At 34.7% G+C, this 20,114-nt stretch overlaps 1 protein-coding gene across 2 annotated transcripts; it reads left to right on the top strand.

The window, feature by feature from the left end:
• The first annotated feature begins 8,278 nt into the window (after nt 1-8,278).
• On the top strand, nt 8,279-18,721 carry LOC113038160 (hepatocyte nuclear factor 1-beta-B-like). 2 transcript variants are annotated; one of them, XM_026195390.1, is made up of 9 exons: nt 8,279-8,808; nt 10,235-10,434; nt 11,544-11,748; nt 12,323-12,543; nt 13,555-13,700; nt 14,078-14,198; nt 17,526-17,675; nt 17,769-17,866; nt 18,020-18,721. In XM_026195390.1, exons 1-9 carry the CDS (start codon nt 8,438-8,440, stop codon nt 18,038-18,040), a joined length of 1,533 nt encoding a protein of 510 aa, XP_026051175.1. In that variant the 5' UTR covers nt 8,279-8,437; the 3' UTR covers nt 18,041-18,721. The 2 variants fall into 2 exon arrangements, with proteins under 2 accessions (XP_026051175.1, XP_026051174.1); XM_026195389.1 differs by having other exon boundaries at nt 8,280-8,808; nt 11,472-11,748.
• Nucleotides 18,722-20,114: the final 1,393 nt, after the last annotated feature.

The following is a 20,114-nucleotide window of genomic DNA, read 5'->3' as shown; positions in this document are numbered from 1 at the left end:
CTTTTCAAAAGTCCATAATAGGGGCTCTTTAAAATGCAATAAGTAACTGTAACTATTTCAGTTACTTTAAGTAATGTGAATGATTACATTTAATTACTTTTTGAGTACTTTTCTAAATTTCTAAAGTTTTTAGCTGTTAATCACTGTTCATCTTACAGTAGAACTCCTGTCACAAAATCAGACAGCACCTCTTTTTACTTTGAGATTGTTTTGAGCTTAAAAACAGATTTGAAATCATAACAAGAAATTGTTTAATAGCTAGGATACTGTTTTTAAAGTCAAATCTTTGGTTAACTATTATAGGAAAAACTGGCATCCAATAATGCCTTGGAATAAAACAGTTATTGTAAAAATAAAAAAAAAAGCATATACATAACCCAAACAGGAAATAAAAGAGTTTTGGAATAAGCATGTGTCCTATTCTCTATCTTAAACTAGTAAAACATTGGTGTCTCATATTTTAGAGTCAATTAAGTCAATTAAACCTGTATGTTTGCGACTATATACAGATTTAACCCCTTTTGTAAGAGTTAACATTTTCATAAACAACTGTTACTTAATTACAATTTTATTCCCCAGTTACTGATTACAATACATTTATTTTGCAATTAAATTACATAATAAACACTGTGTTTGTGTCTCTCTCTCTCTCTCTCTATATATATATATATATATACAGTATGTCACAAATTATAGTCAGTCACTAATTACTGATTACATTAAGACAACTGTAGTTAGTAACATAATCTTTTAATCTACTTAATATAAAAAAAATTTGGCTCATGTTTGGCTGTGCAATGTGACTACTTTTTAAGATTACTTGTAGTTTATTTTACTTTTTTTTTTAGCAAACTTGTTTTAAAAACATACCATTAAATGTACCTTCCTATATAAAAAAGCAAAGAGAAAGAAAATATATTCAATGCATTAAACGTTACATGCACCAGTTTCTCTAACTGCTTACTGTAAGAAATGTAGCGAGTTTGTGAGGGGATAAAAAGCTGATAATTAAATCATAAAAATAACAAATGCTGTAAACAGGTAAATGTATTGTTCAATTATTATTGAAACATTACCTTCCTCTGAGATATTTTAAGTAAATATTTTATGTTGTTTGGGAGAAAAAAACATTTCCCTGCATTATACGTACAAACATTAATAAACATGACAACAATTCAATACTATTTAGGGTGGATATTATGCACATTGGGATGCAGGGTTTGTTTCAAACATTGTCTTAATTTTTTTGAGCGGTGCTATTTTCACACAAATTCATTAGCATGGTTTGCAAATATATTTGCATGACATTTCTGAATATATTCCAAGATACAGTTACTACCCAGACATACTAAAAAGGACCCATAAAAAAGTGTACTTTTATTATTTTTTTATTATTATTATTATTATTTTTTTTTTGCAGTAATTGTAGTACTTGGGTGTGTATAATACAGGAAAAAAAGAGTAGGATATGATATGATAAACCCAAGCCCTGCCTTTAACACACAAAACATACAGAACCTTTCTATTTAATGCGATTTATTTATTTGTAAATTACCTTTAAAAGATTACAGTTTCACGAAAACATTCGCAATCGATTTGTAAAATGTTATTTATTTATGTTTTGCCCCCAGCAGGTGCCGCCAGACTGTGTTGTGTTTTATTTCTCCCTTCACCAGCCGACAGAGTTCAGAAAAATAAAGACGTGCGCAATCATTTAGGCGTACTTGCATTTTTATGTACAATTTAATATATTAATGAATGAGTTAGACGGTATAATACGTTGTATCTAAGAACAGCAACTGCAACGGAACCAAAATACATTTAACATATTAAATCTATTACTGGTCGTTTGATTGATTCAGTCCATGTCATCAAAATCTCCCTCTCCAGCTAACGTTAGATCCCTTTTTAGTCTAAAAAACAGCCGCACGGTTTGAATTAGTTATACGGTGTTATTAACCCACTCAAAATGCAGTTGATTGTGAAGAATTATTTTACAATAATGACTCGTCTAAAATACTTTTAATTTAAAAAACGTCCATTTCCGGTTGACCTCGGACGTGGTTCCTGGTTACCATAGTAAAGCCGCTATTTGGACCCTGTAAAGATGGCCGGTACGGTAACGGTTTTTGATTCGATTTCTTTTACACGCGCACCCCCGGCTTTTTTTATGCCACCTGATTTTTTTTCAAATCCTTAAAGTGTCTATTTTCTATTAATCTGCCAGGTGCCAAGCTGAAATAATGTCCCAAAGGGTTCTTTTTTAACCCTTTGCTACACCCGACCGGAACCCGAAAAATCAAAAAGTGATATAGAAAGTGGCATAACATTAGAAGTAAACAACATACAGAGACAAATTAACACATTTTCCCACACAATTCTGACCCCAGGAATTTAATGGAATGGATATTTTTGACATTTGACAACATATTGACCTTATTTATGGACAAAAATAGCAAAAAATGGCCAAATATGTGTAGAGGATCAACTATTTTTCCGTTTTCTCAAGCGCATAGGGTGATTTTTTTTTCCACAACATATTATTTCTTTATCATTCAAGTGTCTATTTTAAGATTAAATTGGGTACCAAGCTGAAATAATGTCCAAAATGCTTTATTTTTAACCCTTTGCACCAAACCTGAAAAATCTAAATATGATATAAAGTGGCATAACTTTTGAAGCAAATTTTCAAAAAAATTTGTTTGTTTGTTTAAGTGATACAGTTTTCTTAAATTTAATTAACTATATTGACATCTCATGCTCTGAAATGTATTAATAAGATAACAGGTTTGCTGGGCTTTCTCAGTGTGTTAGGACTAAGGCTATGACTGGGTTTCTGCGAGCAGAACAAATCTCTTGGTGAAAATGTGAATCATGATTACTCACCATTTTCTTTCAAAGCAACTTACAGTAAGTAATAACTGTCCCCTGAGGCAACGTATATACTTGATACCCGTGTAATTGAGAAAAAAACTGGTCTTACTGTAACTTCCATTTCTAGGTTATTCTGATTTAGGATTGAATCTTTAACTTGTATTAGCAGCCATTAGGTTAATCATAAGGTTGCCACTACATCTCTTTATAGACACAGAATATCTGATGGAACGAGACCAGAAAAAAAATCACTGAATATATATATATATATATATATATATATATATATATATATATATATATATATATACACACACACACACACACACACACACACATATATATATATATATATATATATGTCATAATAATATTAAGTACGTTAAACATTAAATTACATTAGGGTTTTCCAAACCAAGGTTCATGATTTGATAAAAAAGCTAATAAATCAATCACAAAAATTTATTTAAAATAAATAATTTTAAATGAAAACATTCTGAACAAAACATTTGAACTCTTAAAAAGATGAATTATAGCTTTTCTTTTCCTGGACGTCGGTGTGACCAGAAACTAACATCAGAGAGCTGTGAACATCTGAATGTGTAAAAATGATTGAAATGATTGCCTAAAATCTCAGGAAGATTTCACCTAAATATTTATAAAGTGGTTTCGGTGACAAAAAAAGTCTGGGAATTCCTATATTGGGTGAACATTACTAAAAATTGAAACATGGAAATGACATTACACAGTCTTCCAGGTTTGGATTTTTTTTCTCCCCCGAGACATCCAGGATCAATCATAAGTGAAGGCTACTGGATATGATGAAGACAATATTTCACAGCTATACATTACCAGTGTTTAGTAACCGGTATAATAATGTTGTTTTCTGATAAATATTCAAATCGAGTGCTGCCTTTATACTGTACAGTAATGTTGAATGTCTCATTAACAGTAAAATGCTTTCTTTAAATCCAGTGCTCAAGGAGCTGTGTGGCCTCTCCGTTTTCTGTGTAATTGTAGCCGCCTGACTGCGTGATTTTGCAAAACTAGAAGATTTTGCGAACTTATGAAAGTAGGTGTTTTTTTGTTTTTGTTTTTTTGAGAAAGAAAAATGTTTAACTGTTTTTTTTAAAACTTATTTATAAACAAAACAGTTGTTTACATAACTCTTACATATCATTATAGAAAAAAAAACTGTGATAAGAAGAAATAACTAATAATGAGGCCTAATAAGTTACTACCCACAATTCATATAATTTTGCTTGAATGCAACTTATCGAAACTTGAAGCGCCCCTACTGTGAGTAATGAAATGTTCATATTTTGGTTCTATCCTCATTTGTGTGAGGCTAATCTCCAGTGGTTGGTTTGATTGGCAACATTTTAATTTCAGCACTTCTGTTATGCCTGATAAAGCAGCGTTTGTGAGCGCAGTGCTGCTTTGTGTACAGAGTTACTGGGGAAAACACGAAAAAGCGGCATCTAGTGGCAAAGAATGAATTTGCATTTTCGTTCAGTCCACCGTGAAAAGACCAACAAGTGGGCGGGCAATATGCTGATGTATCATGTTGACGTCAATATGAAACGGCTTGTGATTCGTTTTAAAGACGAATCGTTTAAATGATTCAGAGTCCACTCTTTCTTTTGAGAAACAATAACTTTATACACAGTGCTCTTTCAAATTAAATCTTCACAGGATTTTTTCATTCACTTAGACCTGTGTTACACACTGCATGAAAGGAAATTAATAGCAGCACTTAAAATACCAAGACTTTTAAAATCTTTTTTAAAATGTTCATTAACATATCCTAATATGCGGTTATTACTGAAAAACTGATAATCTGTGGGAAAGTATCTGATCGGCAAAAACAAAGATAGCACCTAAAAAAAAAAAAAGCTGTAATGAAATTAGCCGTGAGTTTTAGTTTGACGTGATAGGCCTACCTTGATTGACTTTGGCCCTCTGGGGCCTCGGGGTCACTGAGGCATGAGAGAGTAAATCAGCAGGAGGAGTGCAATCAGGATGAAGAAGAGGGTGAGACGTGTGATTCCTGTGAAGAGCAGATCAAGCGAGCGTGAGGTTCAGCGGGGCAGAGTCCGCTCGTCTCTAACAGGAGGGAGGGAGGAATGCTGATTCAGACACGGCTGTTCCTGAGCGCTCACCCTCATCCCCCTCTTCCCACTGGGGGTCCCAAGAGATGAGGGACAATTAGGACCTGTAAAACACCTTCAACTCTCTTAGGCTTGGATGAGGATCTTTAAAACACTAATATATGTTTCTGATTAGTAAAAGAAAGAATTAAACTTCTCATCTTAAATATGCTACAGTTTAAAATCTTATGCTAAGATCTTTTACTTCAAACTGCATTTATCTCTATATATACATGCTGCGTAAGATAATAGATGTTCACATGTTGGTGTTAGTTGTCACATTTGCATTGCATTAGTTAAGCAATACCTGATTAACCCGAGTTCCCATTTAGCTGAGTGAAAGCCTGAGGGATGTTGAATCCCTGCTGAAATCAAAATAGATTTACTTCAGATTTGCTGTAGTTTGAGTTCTCAGACATTTAAAGCGTCTGGTACTGTGCCAACATCACATGCTTTGCCTGCATTTATTCTCCTCCTTAAATTTATGTTTGTCAGAGTTTGACCCCTCTTCAGGAGCCATCAAAGTCTCCATAAAAACTCATGAATTCTTTACTGTGTTGTAAAACCACAGTCCAGCATTGTAGCTGTTGAATGGTATGTGTTATAATGCTATTCGGTGTTCTGTCTGTGCAGTTTAAAACATCAAATGTCAAATGATTTTTGCCTTGAGTGCGGGTCAAAAGTTTATAGACAGAAAAAGTCAGTTGAAAGGGATGGCCTTTATTACAATCATGTAAATTGGTACAAGGATATAGTGTTAAAACTGGTTTTTACTTGAGAAAAGAAGTGGGAAATATTTTATCATTCTCTGGGAACTTTACCATGAAACAACAAATGTAGAATGTTGTTTTTTAAAAAGAAGCATGTAGACAGCTTTTGATGATAGACTTTTATTTTTTGCACAAATTAAAAGGTCAATTATGGCATCAGCGGGGGCTTTGCAGTCAGTTCTGGGAGAGTAACTCCACTCACACTCCTTATTCCCTCTGCGACTGATCTCATTTGCTCATCTGTCTCCTTAAAGGAAATGAACCTGATGTCTTTCAGTCACTTTAATTTTGACAAATGCTCAGAGCTTTCAGTCAGTTGTAGTCTACCATGTGCACTTGCACATTCATCAGATTGTGTGAATAATATATAAAGTCCAGACTTGTTCAAATTATTGTTAACATATCAACAAGAAAATTACAATAATTAGTGAAAAGAAAATAAAAAATGCAAAATTATAGTCTGAAAATCTAACAAAACCTTGAATTTGGTCATAATTTATCCTAAAATATTACAGGAAATTTAAATAGGAAAATGTGCGGCATGTGTATTCACACACTAGGCTGTTTTATAACACAAAACAATCATAATCATTGCTCATCATCGTGAAAAGGAAGCTCATGCAGGTTAGATTACTGAAGTTAATATCTAACAGAGTTATGAACGGAGTCTTTATATGGTGCAACACCTGTGGACACAATTCTGTCACTGCAAACACAGATAATAAATGCCTCAACTATCACTCAACAAATGTCATTTCTATACAGAAATCTTTATTTTTCTCCATCTCTGTCAGGCTCTCAGTATCTCTGAGTGTGTTTATGTGTCCTTTTGAATCCAAGTCAAGGTCCAGCTTACTGACCGGAACTCATCTTTCTGGTCACTGATTCCCCAGCTTATAAAAGTTTTACTAAAAGCATTATTTTAGAATATTCCAGCTCATCTTATAAAAGTATGATGTTTCATATATCTGCAATCCCTCAATCACATATCTGTGAATGGATGCCTGCTGGTCAACTCTGATGGCTGGGTGACATTAATAATACCTTTGGGTTCAAACTGCAGGCAAATTAGCCATATGTACAAACATTATCAGTGGAGGAAAAGGAAGAGGCTTTGTCAGGGTGACAGCAGAGCTTTTGATACAACATAAAAACCTCCTGGTCCGAAGAGAAAAACGAACAAATTATTCATCCGATACAGTCACACTCCACTGCAGCTTTCACAAGAGAAGTAGTTTCACATCCTGGAAAAAAATATGTAATTTCTGTAAGTTTGGTATTAACTGCTGTTAATCATTGAGAACTGACCAGTCCCCAAAATGTGTGAGAAAGGTTGAAATGCAGAGTGCATTAAAATTCTGTTCCAGCAGCAGATTTGGTCTTATGAATGACTTGCCTGTCAGATGTTTCATGATGATTTTTTTTTAATAGCAATTTTATTTCAGTCTAAAAACAAATAGTGCTGTCAAACAATTAATCACAATTAATCACATCCAAAATAATTGTATTTACATCATATCTGTGAGTACTGTGTGTATTTATTTTGTATATATAAAAACACATGCATGTATATATTAAAGAAAAATTTGTCTATTAAATATATTTTTATATAATCTAATTTATATACATGTAAAGACATGTTAATATTTTCAAAATGTATATTGTATGAGTGCTTGTGTATACATAATAAATATACACTGTACACACACATAACATAAACTTTTATTTTGGATGCGATTAATCATGATTAATTGTTTGACAGCACTAAAAATATATAAATACAAATTTTTCTCACATTTACTGCTTATTATGTGTTTATTAGTGTGCTTGCCTAAAAAGTCAGATATCTCTTTCCAGAAAGAAAGAAAGAAAGAGAAAGAAAGAAAGAAAGAAAGAAAGAAAGACAGAAAGAAAGAAAGAAAGAAAGAAAGAAAGAAAGAAAGGAGGAGAGAAAGAACAGGTACAAAGTTACAAAGAATGAGGGGTTTAGAAATAATGAAAAATCTGGTTCACTTCTATGTGATTATCTTTTACTAATTCTTCTTGTTATAATTTTTTTGTATTGGGACAACTGATAAGCTGCCTTCGAAGTGAAAAGTTTAAGCTTAGCAGTTTATGACTTAGAAAATGTATATATTTAAACCACAAAACAAGAAAAACAAAAGTATTACATTAATAATCATAATATTAACAATAACAATGTTTATATATTTATTACAATGTTAGTATTAATTATTGTTTTATTATTCACTCACTACTTTAAAGATTTATGTAGTTGTTTCATCCTCTAAAAAAAGTAGCCTACTAAGCTACCTCGGAGGTACCAAACACATCAACACTGAACATTTTAAACCCATATATATATATCAGCTACGAATTCGTCGTTTATATTAGCATATTCATAAACGAGTAAACCTCATTTGCATAAGGTGCACCAACCAATGAGCATGAAGTCAGCTCCGCCCAGCAGGAACGTGGAACGACTTCCTTCAGCAGGTGCGCTCGTGCTCTGGACAACTGTACAACTTTTCGTAAAGAAACTTTGGTCTGGTGTTTTCTAGTCCTTCAAAATCATTATTCATTTCAGTTAATTTGACACGTGTATTTACCGAGGGCGCGAGGGCTTTCAGCGAGACCGGATTGATGTTTACTGACATGGTGTCCAAGTTGACATCGCTTCAGCAGGAGCTCCTGAGCGCGCTGTTGGACTCGGGGGTCACGAAGGATGTGCTGGTCCAGGCTCTGGAGGATTTGTGTCCGTGTCCTGCTGAATTCGGAATAAAAATGGAAAAACCTTTTTCCCCGTCGAGTGTCAACGGCGGCAGCGACTCCAGTGATGCCAAGCCGGTGTTTCTTACTCTAACCAGCGGGCAGGGTAAAGGGGGCAAACTGTCCGGTGACGAAGGCTCGGAAGACGGGGATGACTTCGACACGCCGCCGATCCTGCGCGAGCTGCAGTCCCTCAACACGGAGGAGGCGGCGGAGCAGCGCGCGGAGGTCGACCGCATGCTGGCGTGAGTTCACATACAGATGCTCGATTTATGAACTAAATGGCGTGTTATTGAAATATTATATGCAGGTATTTCAGAGCAACAAGTTAGATTGAAGTGTACCTGCTATTTATTTATTAATCTATAAAACAATGAAAAAGAACTGCGCAAAGATGAGCATTGTGCAATTAACCCTGTCCCTGAAACGTTATAATAACTATATATATATATATATATATATATATATATATATATATATATATATATATATATATATATACTATTGTTATTATTTTTCAGTTGAAATGTAGTTCCACTGTAATAAACAGCAGCGTCAATTTTTACCATTAAGATATCCTATTTCAGTCAATTTTTTTTTACATGTAAATATATATAATAATTTTACAAAAACAATAGGCCTACCAAAATTTTTTGATGTAGTCTAGTGCAACATTTTATTATTTCCTTTTTTTCCTTAGGTCTACTTCGGTATTTTTTATATAGGCCTATATTGTTTTAATACCTCCCTACATAATATTTACAACATTTTTTGGTTTTGTTTTTGGTAACTTTAGGCAAAAATCGAAATGTTCCTGTTTAAAAGTGTAAAACGAGATTACATAGGCCTATATTGATGTAAAGTCAAAACGAAACCACGTGTAGTTGTTATTAATTTATTTCTATAAATCATCAACAGAAAGATACACAATGTCGTATGAATAGAGGGAAAAGATAGTAGTTATTCATTGTCCAAAGTTATAGTCTTAAATCAACATCCTCAGCACTCTCTAATGTGAGGGGTTATTTCCCCAAACAAACACTGGCTGATCCGTCACACATTTTACACGTATTAAAACAATCACCAGCGTTTGACTCGTATAGGCTAATTAGGACCAAATGTATTTCACAAATATAGCCTAATTAAGAGTCGTCAGTCAATTAGTCATCGTATTTACGTTAGTTAGCCTATAGGCTACAGAACAAATGATAGCCTAATAATATTATTATGTATATCATGTTGTGCATAATATTTAACATGATTATTTCTTCATTATTTTATTGCATGCCTATAACCAGTTCTTCTATAAACATCTAGCATTTTATTTCCAAATGACTGTCGAGTCGACTTATAGGAGGAAAAGTCTCTTAGAAATTATTTTTTAAAACTTTCAAGACTAATAGCTACTAAATTAGACAGCATTAATTGATAAATTGTTAAATGTTCGAGTTAGTTTTGAAATATTATAATGTTTTTAATTTTTTTGTTTATTATTATTCAGTGTTATTGCATGACGATTATTAATTATATTTTAAAGGTTTGTATATTATTCATTATTCCAGGCATTTTAAAACAGAAAGGCATAATTTTACACCAATAAATGACATAAAGACATAAAATTAAAAGTTACTTGTGAAAGCTCATAATAGCGTTGGCTGCTGTGTTTGGCAGCGGGGACCCGTGGCGCGTCGCGCGCACTGTCAAAGGCTACATGCAGCAGCACAATATTCCTCAGCGCGAGGTGGTGGACGTGACGGGGCTCAATCAGTCTCACCTGTCGCAGCACCTCAATAAAGGCACGCCGATGAAGACGAGCAAACGAGCCGCGCTTTACACCTGGTATGTCCAGAAACAGCGCGAAATCGAAAGACGTAAGTAGCCTCCTAACATGATGTTTAACTCTTTACCATCTGTAACATAAGAAAGTATGCAGACTGTTTTTTTTTTTTCTAACACTTCAAAATAATGTTCCATTTGTTAACATGAAAGAGAAATGAAAAATACATTGGAAACATTTAACAATCTCAATTCGTGTTAATTTCCACATTTACCAATACAATACAACAAAAGTTGTATTTGTTAATATTATTTAACAGACCTGAGAAATTATCATGAATATGTAATTTTATTATCTAGCATTAACTGTCACATTAATAAATACTGTAACAAGTATATTGCTCATTGTTAGTTCATGTTAGTCAATGCATTAACTAATGGAACCATCTTGTAAAGTGTTCATTCAAGTATTTGGGCAATTTATAGCAATGCTTAAAATGAATGAATCTCTTTACATTGTGTACTAGTCTACTAAAATTTCATGCCAAGTGACATTTATTTATTTATTTATTTTAAAGCTATATTTATTTATTTTTGTAATTATTTGTTTCCACCTGGTTTTAATGTTTTGTTATTAGCCTACATGTTGTTATATATTTTATATAATACTTATATGTAACTATACATGCTAAACATGTGTTTAATTTTTTATTGTATTACATACACTATTATAAATTCCATTAGAAATGATCTATTTAAATATAAAATAAATATTAAAAGTCTTGTTTGTGAATGTTTTTTATTTTATCCATTTTATATCCCCTTGTTTCTCAGACTTTGGTTGGATAGATTAGAAGTCACTCAGAAAAAGTAAATTACACATATAAATAAATGTGTAGACAGTACATGTTTTGTTATTTATTTACTCTGAATTGCCTTTTTTATTTTATGAAGGACCCCTTTTTTCCAGGTCAGGAAGTATCATGTGAGCTCTGCTCTGTAGGCCCCATTATTGGATCCATTTTTACCTTTCTCAAAACTGTGCCTTCATTCTGGGCCGCCCCATCCAAGCACTATCTGTCATGAATGTGCCTTACTCTGCCCCAATCGTGTCCCCCTCTTATTTCCGCAGAGTTCGACCGTGTTCAGGGCTCTGACCCCAGTGACTCAGGCAGTCAGGATCAGGTCCTGTTTTTTTTCCCAGAATTCAATCATACCGGACACGGTTCGGGGACTGCGGGAGGTTCTGGAGGACCAATCGGAGATGAAGGGGAGCCAGGCTCTAAGAGGATGAGACGAAACCGCTTCAAATGGGGTCCAGCATCTCAGGAGATACTCTACCAGGCTTATGATCGACAGAAGAACCCCAGCAAAGAAGAAAGGGAAGCGCTGGTAGAGGAATGCAACAGGTAATGCTCTCTCTCTCTCTAGATATTGATTTAGTTTTGTTAAAAATATTTGGTACCACTTTATTTTAAGGGGTCCTTGTTAAACATTACACGTACTTAGTATTATAATAACAATACATTATGCATAATCACATGAAAGTAACCCTAACCATATAGTAAGTAAATGTAGTTAATTAATATCACTCAGTTCTTAAATATATAATTAAACTAAACCAAGGACACAGCATAAAGTGTATATTATATATATATATATATATATATATATATATATATATATATTTGTGTGTGTGTGTGTGTGTGTATAATTTAAAACAAAGTGGCATTAATTAAATTTGTTTCTTACTTTCATGTAATATAATTTTTATGTTTTGCATTTTATTATATTATATATATATTATATATATATTATATTATATATATATATATGTACACACACACACACACACACACACACACACACTTCAATACAAAGAATGTGCTGATCATTAATTACATTTGTATTTAAATATCTTACATGTGTTTAAAAAAATGCATTGTACAAATGCCAGTTCTTTATTTTTTGGGTTGTTTTCAGGGCAGAGTGTGTTCAGAGGGGTGTGTCGCCCTCTAAAGCACATGGGCTTGGATCTAACCTGGTCACGGAGGTTCGTGTGTACAACTGGTTTGCTAATCGACGTAAGGAGGAAGCCTTCAGACAGAAGCTGGCTATGGATACATATCCAACCCACAGCATGAACCCTCTGTTGTCCCATCCATCATCACATACCCATCACCATCACAGCAGCTCAGATTCCAGTAAGATTTCACTGCTGTGCAAATCCTCACAGGTTCTGTCTACACTTGATATTAATATCTGAATTTGGATGATCTGATTTCTACCAAGTCTTAAACACTATCACAGGTTTTGTTTTTGTATTTTCAGTTTTATTTTAATTTTAAATAATTTAAATATGCAGTAAGTGTGTGTGTGTGTGTGTGTGTGTGTTTTATTGGAATTCCTCCATCCCATTAGTTTGAGAACAAAACACACAGCCGCACCCGCAGACGCATGTGAAATAGAGGGACATAAAATCGCTCACTGCAATCTTTAGGGTCAAACCAGGGTCAAGTCAAGGTTCGAGCTTTGTGTCTGGGAGGGAGTACAGCACACACTCTCTCCCTCAGAAGATCGATAGCTGTTTGGAAAAAAGTATTTTATACCCAGAAGGATCACGCAGTAGCTTAAAATGCCAATATAATAAAATCAAAACGCTTCATTTTAGTTTTGACAACTACAAAAAGACACCGTTCTGTTGAAAAGCTGTTAACTGTCAGCCTGTGTAATGGACCGAATTCTGCAGAATGTTTGCGAATGGATTAATATTACGTCAAGCGAGTGAGTCAGAGAACAGCGTGTTTGCTCAACCTGTGTGTTCTGCTACAGTCACTGACCTCCAACTGTTCAAAAGCTCTTTGATTGTATTTGTTTGCCCAGAGCAAGAAAAGGCACAACATTTAGCATAATCAGTTTTGAGTTATATTTACGAGAATGCATTTAAGGAAAAGAATGTCCGATAAAGGCCCTTCAGTGTTTGGACTGCAGACTCATACATCAGACTTATCATTTTTGCCGCATTTATAGCTAGCTACACAAAGAGGTCAAATAAAGATAGACAGTATCAGGTTAGTATGTACGACTAATGGCGATTATTTTCTCGCCATTTTCAGTGTGTCAGAGCAACAAAATTAACCTTTTTTAGTTGTCAAAGCATTAACTGTGAACAGCAATACACCTAAAAATTATGTTTCTTATGTTTTTCAATGCAGAACTCAGGTACAGTCAACAAGGAACCAGTGAGGTCACTTCCTCGACGACCATCAGTCACCATGGTAGCAGCCAGTCAGTATTGCAACAGGTGTCTCCGGGTAGTCTGGACCCTTGCCATGGCTTGCTATCAACGGATGCCAAAATGGTAAAGCAAAATCTGTTTTTGAGTCCACATTATAATGCAAAAAGTATTGGAACTACCAGCCTTTTTCTCAACCCGAAATAGCATGTAGTCGCAGAGATCAATGTACATTTTACGGACATGATTGATAAAGTCGCCTTTATTTGAAAACCGACTCAACTAGGTCAAAGAGAGCATTGATCTAGCATGTGCAGGCAGTGCATTTATTCTCTTTTATGGCTGGTATGAATTGGCCCCCCCAATAAACATTTGTAATGTTATGTTAGTGCGCACTCACAGTCCAAAACAGTGTCTTGCACCAGAGGAAAGTAAGTGTTTGTGTACCTTATATGTATTTACATTGTGTGTCTGCATGTGTGTGTGTGTGTGTGTGTGTCCAGATCTCAGTCTCTGGTGGAGTTTTGCCTCCTGTGAGCACTCTGACCAACATTCATAGTCTGTCTCAGTCATCTCATCATCATCAGCAAGCACAGAGCCTCATTATGAGCCTGGCTGCTCAAAGTGAGTGGATCGCCATTTTATTTCCCTCTTCTTCATCTTACATCATTGTTGTTCTTAAACTGTGGTATGTGTTAAATTTACAGTAAAGAAATGGCAGCTGTGGTTTCCAGATATTCACTGTAAAAAATATGGTGACAATGTTTCAGGTATTAAAGCATTGGTGCCAACTTATAATGATACATATTATTAGGTAGTGCTGTAATACTAGTATACCAAGTTACTTGAACTACCTAAATGAATGTCCTTTTACCGTTTTTTAGTGTAAATATAGTCATTCATAGTTTTTACTTGCAACTCCCATCCATAAGTATACAGTATTTTACTGTAAAATTACATATACAGTTTCAATCCATTTACATATATGTTAAGGTAACTTACAGTTAAACAGGTTTTACTATAGCATTTTTAGAGTTCTATTTCTAAAGTTGATTACACTTTTTAATATATCCTTTATGCATCCCCATGTGCACATGATTTTATAGCCCTTATTTTGACGTGCTGTTAAAAAAAAAAAAGGAAAATCTACTGGTAATTTTCTGTCAGGACACAGAGTAACTGACATAACGCAATGAAGTGTGAACTTAAAATACATATAAATACGGTAAAAATAAATACAGAAAATTCATATTAATAAAGTACATGGTGCTTTCTATTAATATTATTCCAAAACTATTCAAACTTCCCCGAACACCGCTCCTCCTTCCATTAGTCCAGTGGTTCTCATACTTTTTTGGTTGCGCCCCCCTTTAAACCTTTTTTTTTAGTTTTTTCTGCTTATGGCCCCCACACTTTGAGAACCACTGCAATAGTCAGTCAAACACTAAGCCCTGCCACCAAGGAGGGTTGGTTGAGCCACTATTGCTTTCCCGGTTTGGATTCTCAATTAAACAATGTTTTGATCGCAGCAGTAATAGTTCGATAAGCATCTTGGTGATCTAGTTAGATCTTATTAACATGTTTATTGTCAGCTACCTGAATGATAACACTGGTTTAAAGACAGAGGTTTGAAGGTCATTCTGTCAGCCTCTTGAGTACTGAGGTGTGTGACCACCACAATAACGCAAGAACATGTTTTATGCGATGGTTATGCATTTGAGTCCATGTTTGCACTCTTGCCTAAGCCAGTAAACAGACGTCAGGCAGTCATAACAGAGTCCATTTACAGGTTCATTTTCAAGTCTTAAAGGTACAATAGCAAAATCATCCTGATTAAGGGTTCAAACTAACACGTCAAATTATAATCTGACTGTTTTGGCACAAAAAGAATGTAATAGATATTTACATTACATTTACATTTAGTCATTTAGCAATTGCTTTTATCCATATAGACTTACAAATGAGGAGAGTGGAAGCAATCAAAATCAATGAAAGAGCAATGATATGCAAGTGCTATAACAAGTCTCAGTTATCTTAATGCAGTACAAGTAGCAAGGGTTTTTAAATCATATAATAAATATTATATATATATAAAAAAAATAAAAAAAATAAATAAAAATATAGAATAGGAAAGGCATAGAGCAAGCTAGAAGCTAGTGTTAGAGGCCTTTGGCTAAGGATTAAGCTGCTCAGATTGAATTAGGCAGGTCATTCCACCAGGAGGAAACATTTAATTCAAAAGTCCATGAAAGTGATTTTGAGCCTCTTTGGGATGGCACAATCAAGCGACGTTCACTTGCAGAACGCAAGCTTCTAGAGGGGACATAAGTCTGAAGTAGTGACCACCCAGTGGTGGTTTTGTAGGCAAACATTAATGCCTTGAATTTTATGCGTGCAGCTATTGATAGCCAGTGTAAACTAATAGACAGAGGTGTGACGTGTATTCTTTTCGGCTTATTAAAAATTAATCTTGCTGCCGCATTCTGGATTAATTGTAAAGATTTGATAGAATTGGCTGGAAGACCTGCCAAGAGGGCATTGCAATAGTCCAGCCTGGACAAAACAAGAGCTTGAACAAAAGGAGTTTTAAAGCATGTTCCGAAAGAAAGGGCTTGATCTTCTTGATGTTGAATAAAGCAAATCTGCAGGATCGGACAGTTGTAGCAATGTGGTCTGAGAAAGTCACCTGATTGTTAATCATAACTCCAAGGTTTCTGGTTGTTTTTGAAGGAATTATGGTTGATGTGCTCAGCTGGAGAGTGAACTTGTTATGAAACGATAGGTTTGATGCAACCATAAGCAGTTCTGTCTTGGCAAGGTTGAGCTAAAGGTGATGGTCCTTTATCCAGCAAGAAATGTCTGTTAGACAAGCTGAGATGCGAGCAGCTACCGTCGGATCATCAGGATGGAGTGAGAGGTAGAGTTGAGTGTCATCAGCATAGCAGTAGTATGAAAAGCCATGTTTCTGAAAGACAGAACTTAATTATGCTAGACAGAGAAGGGAAGTCGTTCAAGGACAGAGCCCTGAGGCACCCCAGTAGTTAGATGTTGCGACTTGGACACCTCACCTCTCCAAGATATCTTGGAGGACCCATCTAAGAGATAAGACTCAAATCCCTGGAGTGCGGTTCCTGAGATGCCCTTTGCCAGTAGGGTTGAAAGGAGGATCTGATGGTTAACCATGTCAAAAGCAGCGGACAGATCTGGCAAGATAAGGGTAAAATTTGGAATCTGCTCTTGCCCATCTAAGGGCTTCAGCAACCGAGAGCAAGGCAGTTTCGTTTGAATGTCCACCTCTGAAACCAGACTGGTTGCTGTCAAGGAGGTTGTTCTGTGAGAGAAAGGCAGAGACATAGTTGAACACAGCTGATAGATAGACATAGATGGCCTTAAAATGCTGAAAAATGTAGAATGTGGCCCCCATTTATATATATATAACTCATTTATCACATTGATATAAATAGGATAATCTTGTACCAGTTGATATAAAAATATATTTCATTCATTGTTATTAACAGCATAAAGTCCATTACACATTACATTAAGTCAAGGTTTCCCAAAATGGGATTCATGAAGGAACTGCAGGGAGTTTGTGAATTTAATGAAAAGCTAATAATTCAATAATTAAAAAATTTTTATGAATCATTTTAATTATAGTTACAATAAAACACTTACTAAAAAAGAATATGTAATCATGTTATCAATTAAAAAGTAACTGTAGGCTGGGTATTTTAAAATGTACTATAATCTTATTACAAGTAGGTTAAATTATATAGTATTTCTGAATGTTCTCTAAATGTTCAAAATGTCCACTTCTTGTTTTCAAAATGTTTTCCTTCAAGGGAAAAAATCTGTTTATCGTTTAGTTTAGTTTTAATTAACTATAATAATTCTGATATATGTGAAATTTATCTTATTTTGAACTCGTTGATCATTTTTATGTTGTTCCAGGTCTGACATCTCCGCAGTCTCAGAGTGTGCCCGTCATCAACAGCGTGTCTGGACTCACTACCCTGCAGCCCATGCAGTTCCCTCATAGCAGCAGCCTGACACAGCTGACCACAGCTCACATCTCCCAGCAGCCCTTCACACAGTCACACAGTAAATACACTCGCTTCTTTGCCTATGACAACAGAAAACATTTTCATTCTGAATAACGATGTGCAAAACTCACATTTTGCATGTCTTTTTCAGTGTACTCTCCCAAACAAGAAGCTGTCCAGTATTCTCATCCATCTCGATATGCGACCATGGACACCAGCAGCATCACACACCTGGGCTCCAGCAAGCAGGTCAGTCTTGCACATTCACGGGAAGTAATGTACTTCCATGTTGCAAAATAAATTGGAGAGATTTTTATACAGACATTTCTCTCTATATACATAAACTGCATATCTGTATGGGTCTTTATGGTGTATAATTGTTATTCTCTGTTGTCACTGCAGTGTCCTTTGCAGGCCTGGTGAACAAATGCACTGGAGCGAGAACTTCCTCGGCAGCTTAGCAACAGCAGTGCATGATATCTGTGTTTCTTGGTTACTTTGGTAACCTGTCAGCACGGAGAACCAACAGGAGCAGCACTTCCTCTGGATTCTGCGAAAAATGAAGACTAGTGATTGATATATTACACCTTTAAGCCATAATGGATGACAGAACAAAACGGCAGAACTTGACGGTTGAATACTGAGCTTAAGCTTTCACACCAAATGGTTTTAGGTGATGAAATCTTCAATGATACTGTACATACGATTAAATGAGAACACATGGTTTGCTGTAAAGTAAGGTCAAGTACAAAAAAACTACAAATAGTCATTCAATCAGAGATTTTTTTTCCATACACACCTTTAAGGTTTGAGATGTATCTCATATTCTAAATGAAAATCATCACATTACCGTGTAAATTCATTTTTTTTCACAACATCAAAATGGTCTTTCTATTTCAATGCATGGACTTGCACATAAAGTGATCCCAAAAGATGCTATAAATATAATTGCTTCTCAGGGATTGATTTCACACTACTCCATTGTACTCCACTGTAGAATATAAATAACTGCCTAAAGGCTTTGCTGTTTTTTACATGTTTTGGAATCACCTCAATCATATTTATATTTGTGTAAATTGATAAATAATACATTTTTGAAGAATATCTTTTGACTCTGGTGCTCATTTTTGTTACTTTTAAGACAAATATGATGTGTTTATTTATGGGAGCAAAAAGGTTTGTCCAGTAATGTGCCATAAAGTAGGACCATGCTTTGCATTGTAAATGTTTTCACATACTAATGGAAACTCAAAGGTGTGAAGGAGAGGTGGAGACCGAGATGGGCAATAAAAGGGTGTGTTTTTGTTTTCCATGCCCCATTAGGTCTATTTCCCTTGTTGTCTCACTGGTCAAAGGGCAAGTATCATCTGAGTTCACCTTAAGGATGTGAACAGGTGAAGTAATTTCCTTTGCTCTTCTCACATGACTTCTCTAGCATGTGATTACAGTTTTTTCCGTGGAAACTAAATTACAGAAACCAAGACCCAGGGGATTAATTAGAGTATGACTACTTAAGTAAACTGTGTATCAGTCTTTGACACTGAAGAAAACCACTACTGATTTATTTTCATTATTGAAATGGCAGTGGTTCTTAATTTTTACAAAGTTTATACTTCAGGAAATAATATAACATATAAGATATGCAACATTTAACACATTCAGCAGTATTGGATCACTCCTTGTGAAAAGAAAAGAAAAATATTTTTTATCTTTTTTGTTGCCAAAATAAAAAATTTCTTACATTTGAGACTGTTCAGATAGATTTAGGCAATAGATCTTTTTAAATTATAAATTTTTCATTTATTTATTTTGGAAGAGAGGGAAATTAGCACTTTTATTAAGTTTAAATTGATTTAAATTGATCAAAAGTTACAGTAAAGACTTTTACATACTGCTCTTTTGAACTTTCTGTTAAAGTATCCCCAAAATACCAATCTGCACAATTATTTTCAACATTGATAAACACGAATGAAGGACTGAATCAGCATATTACAATGACTTCTGAAAGATTGTCTGACAATTTATTTGCCAAATTGTCAATTTATTATTAAATAAAGTTAATATATGAATTGAAAACAAGATAATGTACATTCCCTCACCCTAGTTGTTGAATTCTAACACACACAAACACAAAGATTACAATTATGTGACTTCCGTTGAGACTGAGATGTCCCTGCAGTTCTCCTGTTCTGGTTATTTTATTTAATAACAGCGTATTAGTAAAAGAACAGTAAAGAGGTCATATGATGTTGCTAAAAAGAAACTTATTTGGTGTAATGAAATGTGTTTATACGGTTTAAGGTAAACAAAAATACATTATTTTCCACATACTGTACATTATTGTTTCTTCTCTATGCCCCGCCTTTCTGAAATGCATCGATTTTTACAAAGCTCATCGGTCTGAAAACGAGGTGTGCTCTGATTGGCCATCTACCCAGTGTATTGTGATTGGCCGAATACCTCAAGTGTGTGACGGAAATGTTACGCCCCTTACCAT

This window comes from Carassius auratus, chromosome 21, assembly GCF_003368295.1.
Source record: "Carassius auratus strain Wakin chromosome 21, ASM336829v1, whole genome shotgun sequence".
NCBI lineage: Eukaryota > Metazoa > Chordata > Actinopteri > Cypriniformes > Cyprinidae > Carassius > Carassius auratus.
The sequence above is the reverse complement of the archived record's forward strand: the minus strand, read 5'-3'. Positions and strand labels throughout refer to the sequence as shown.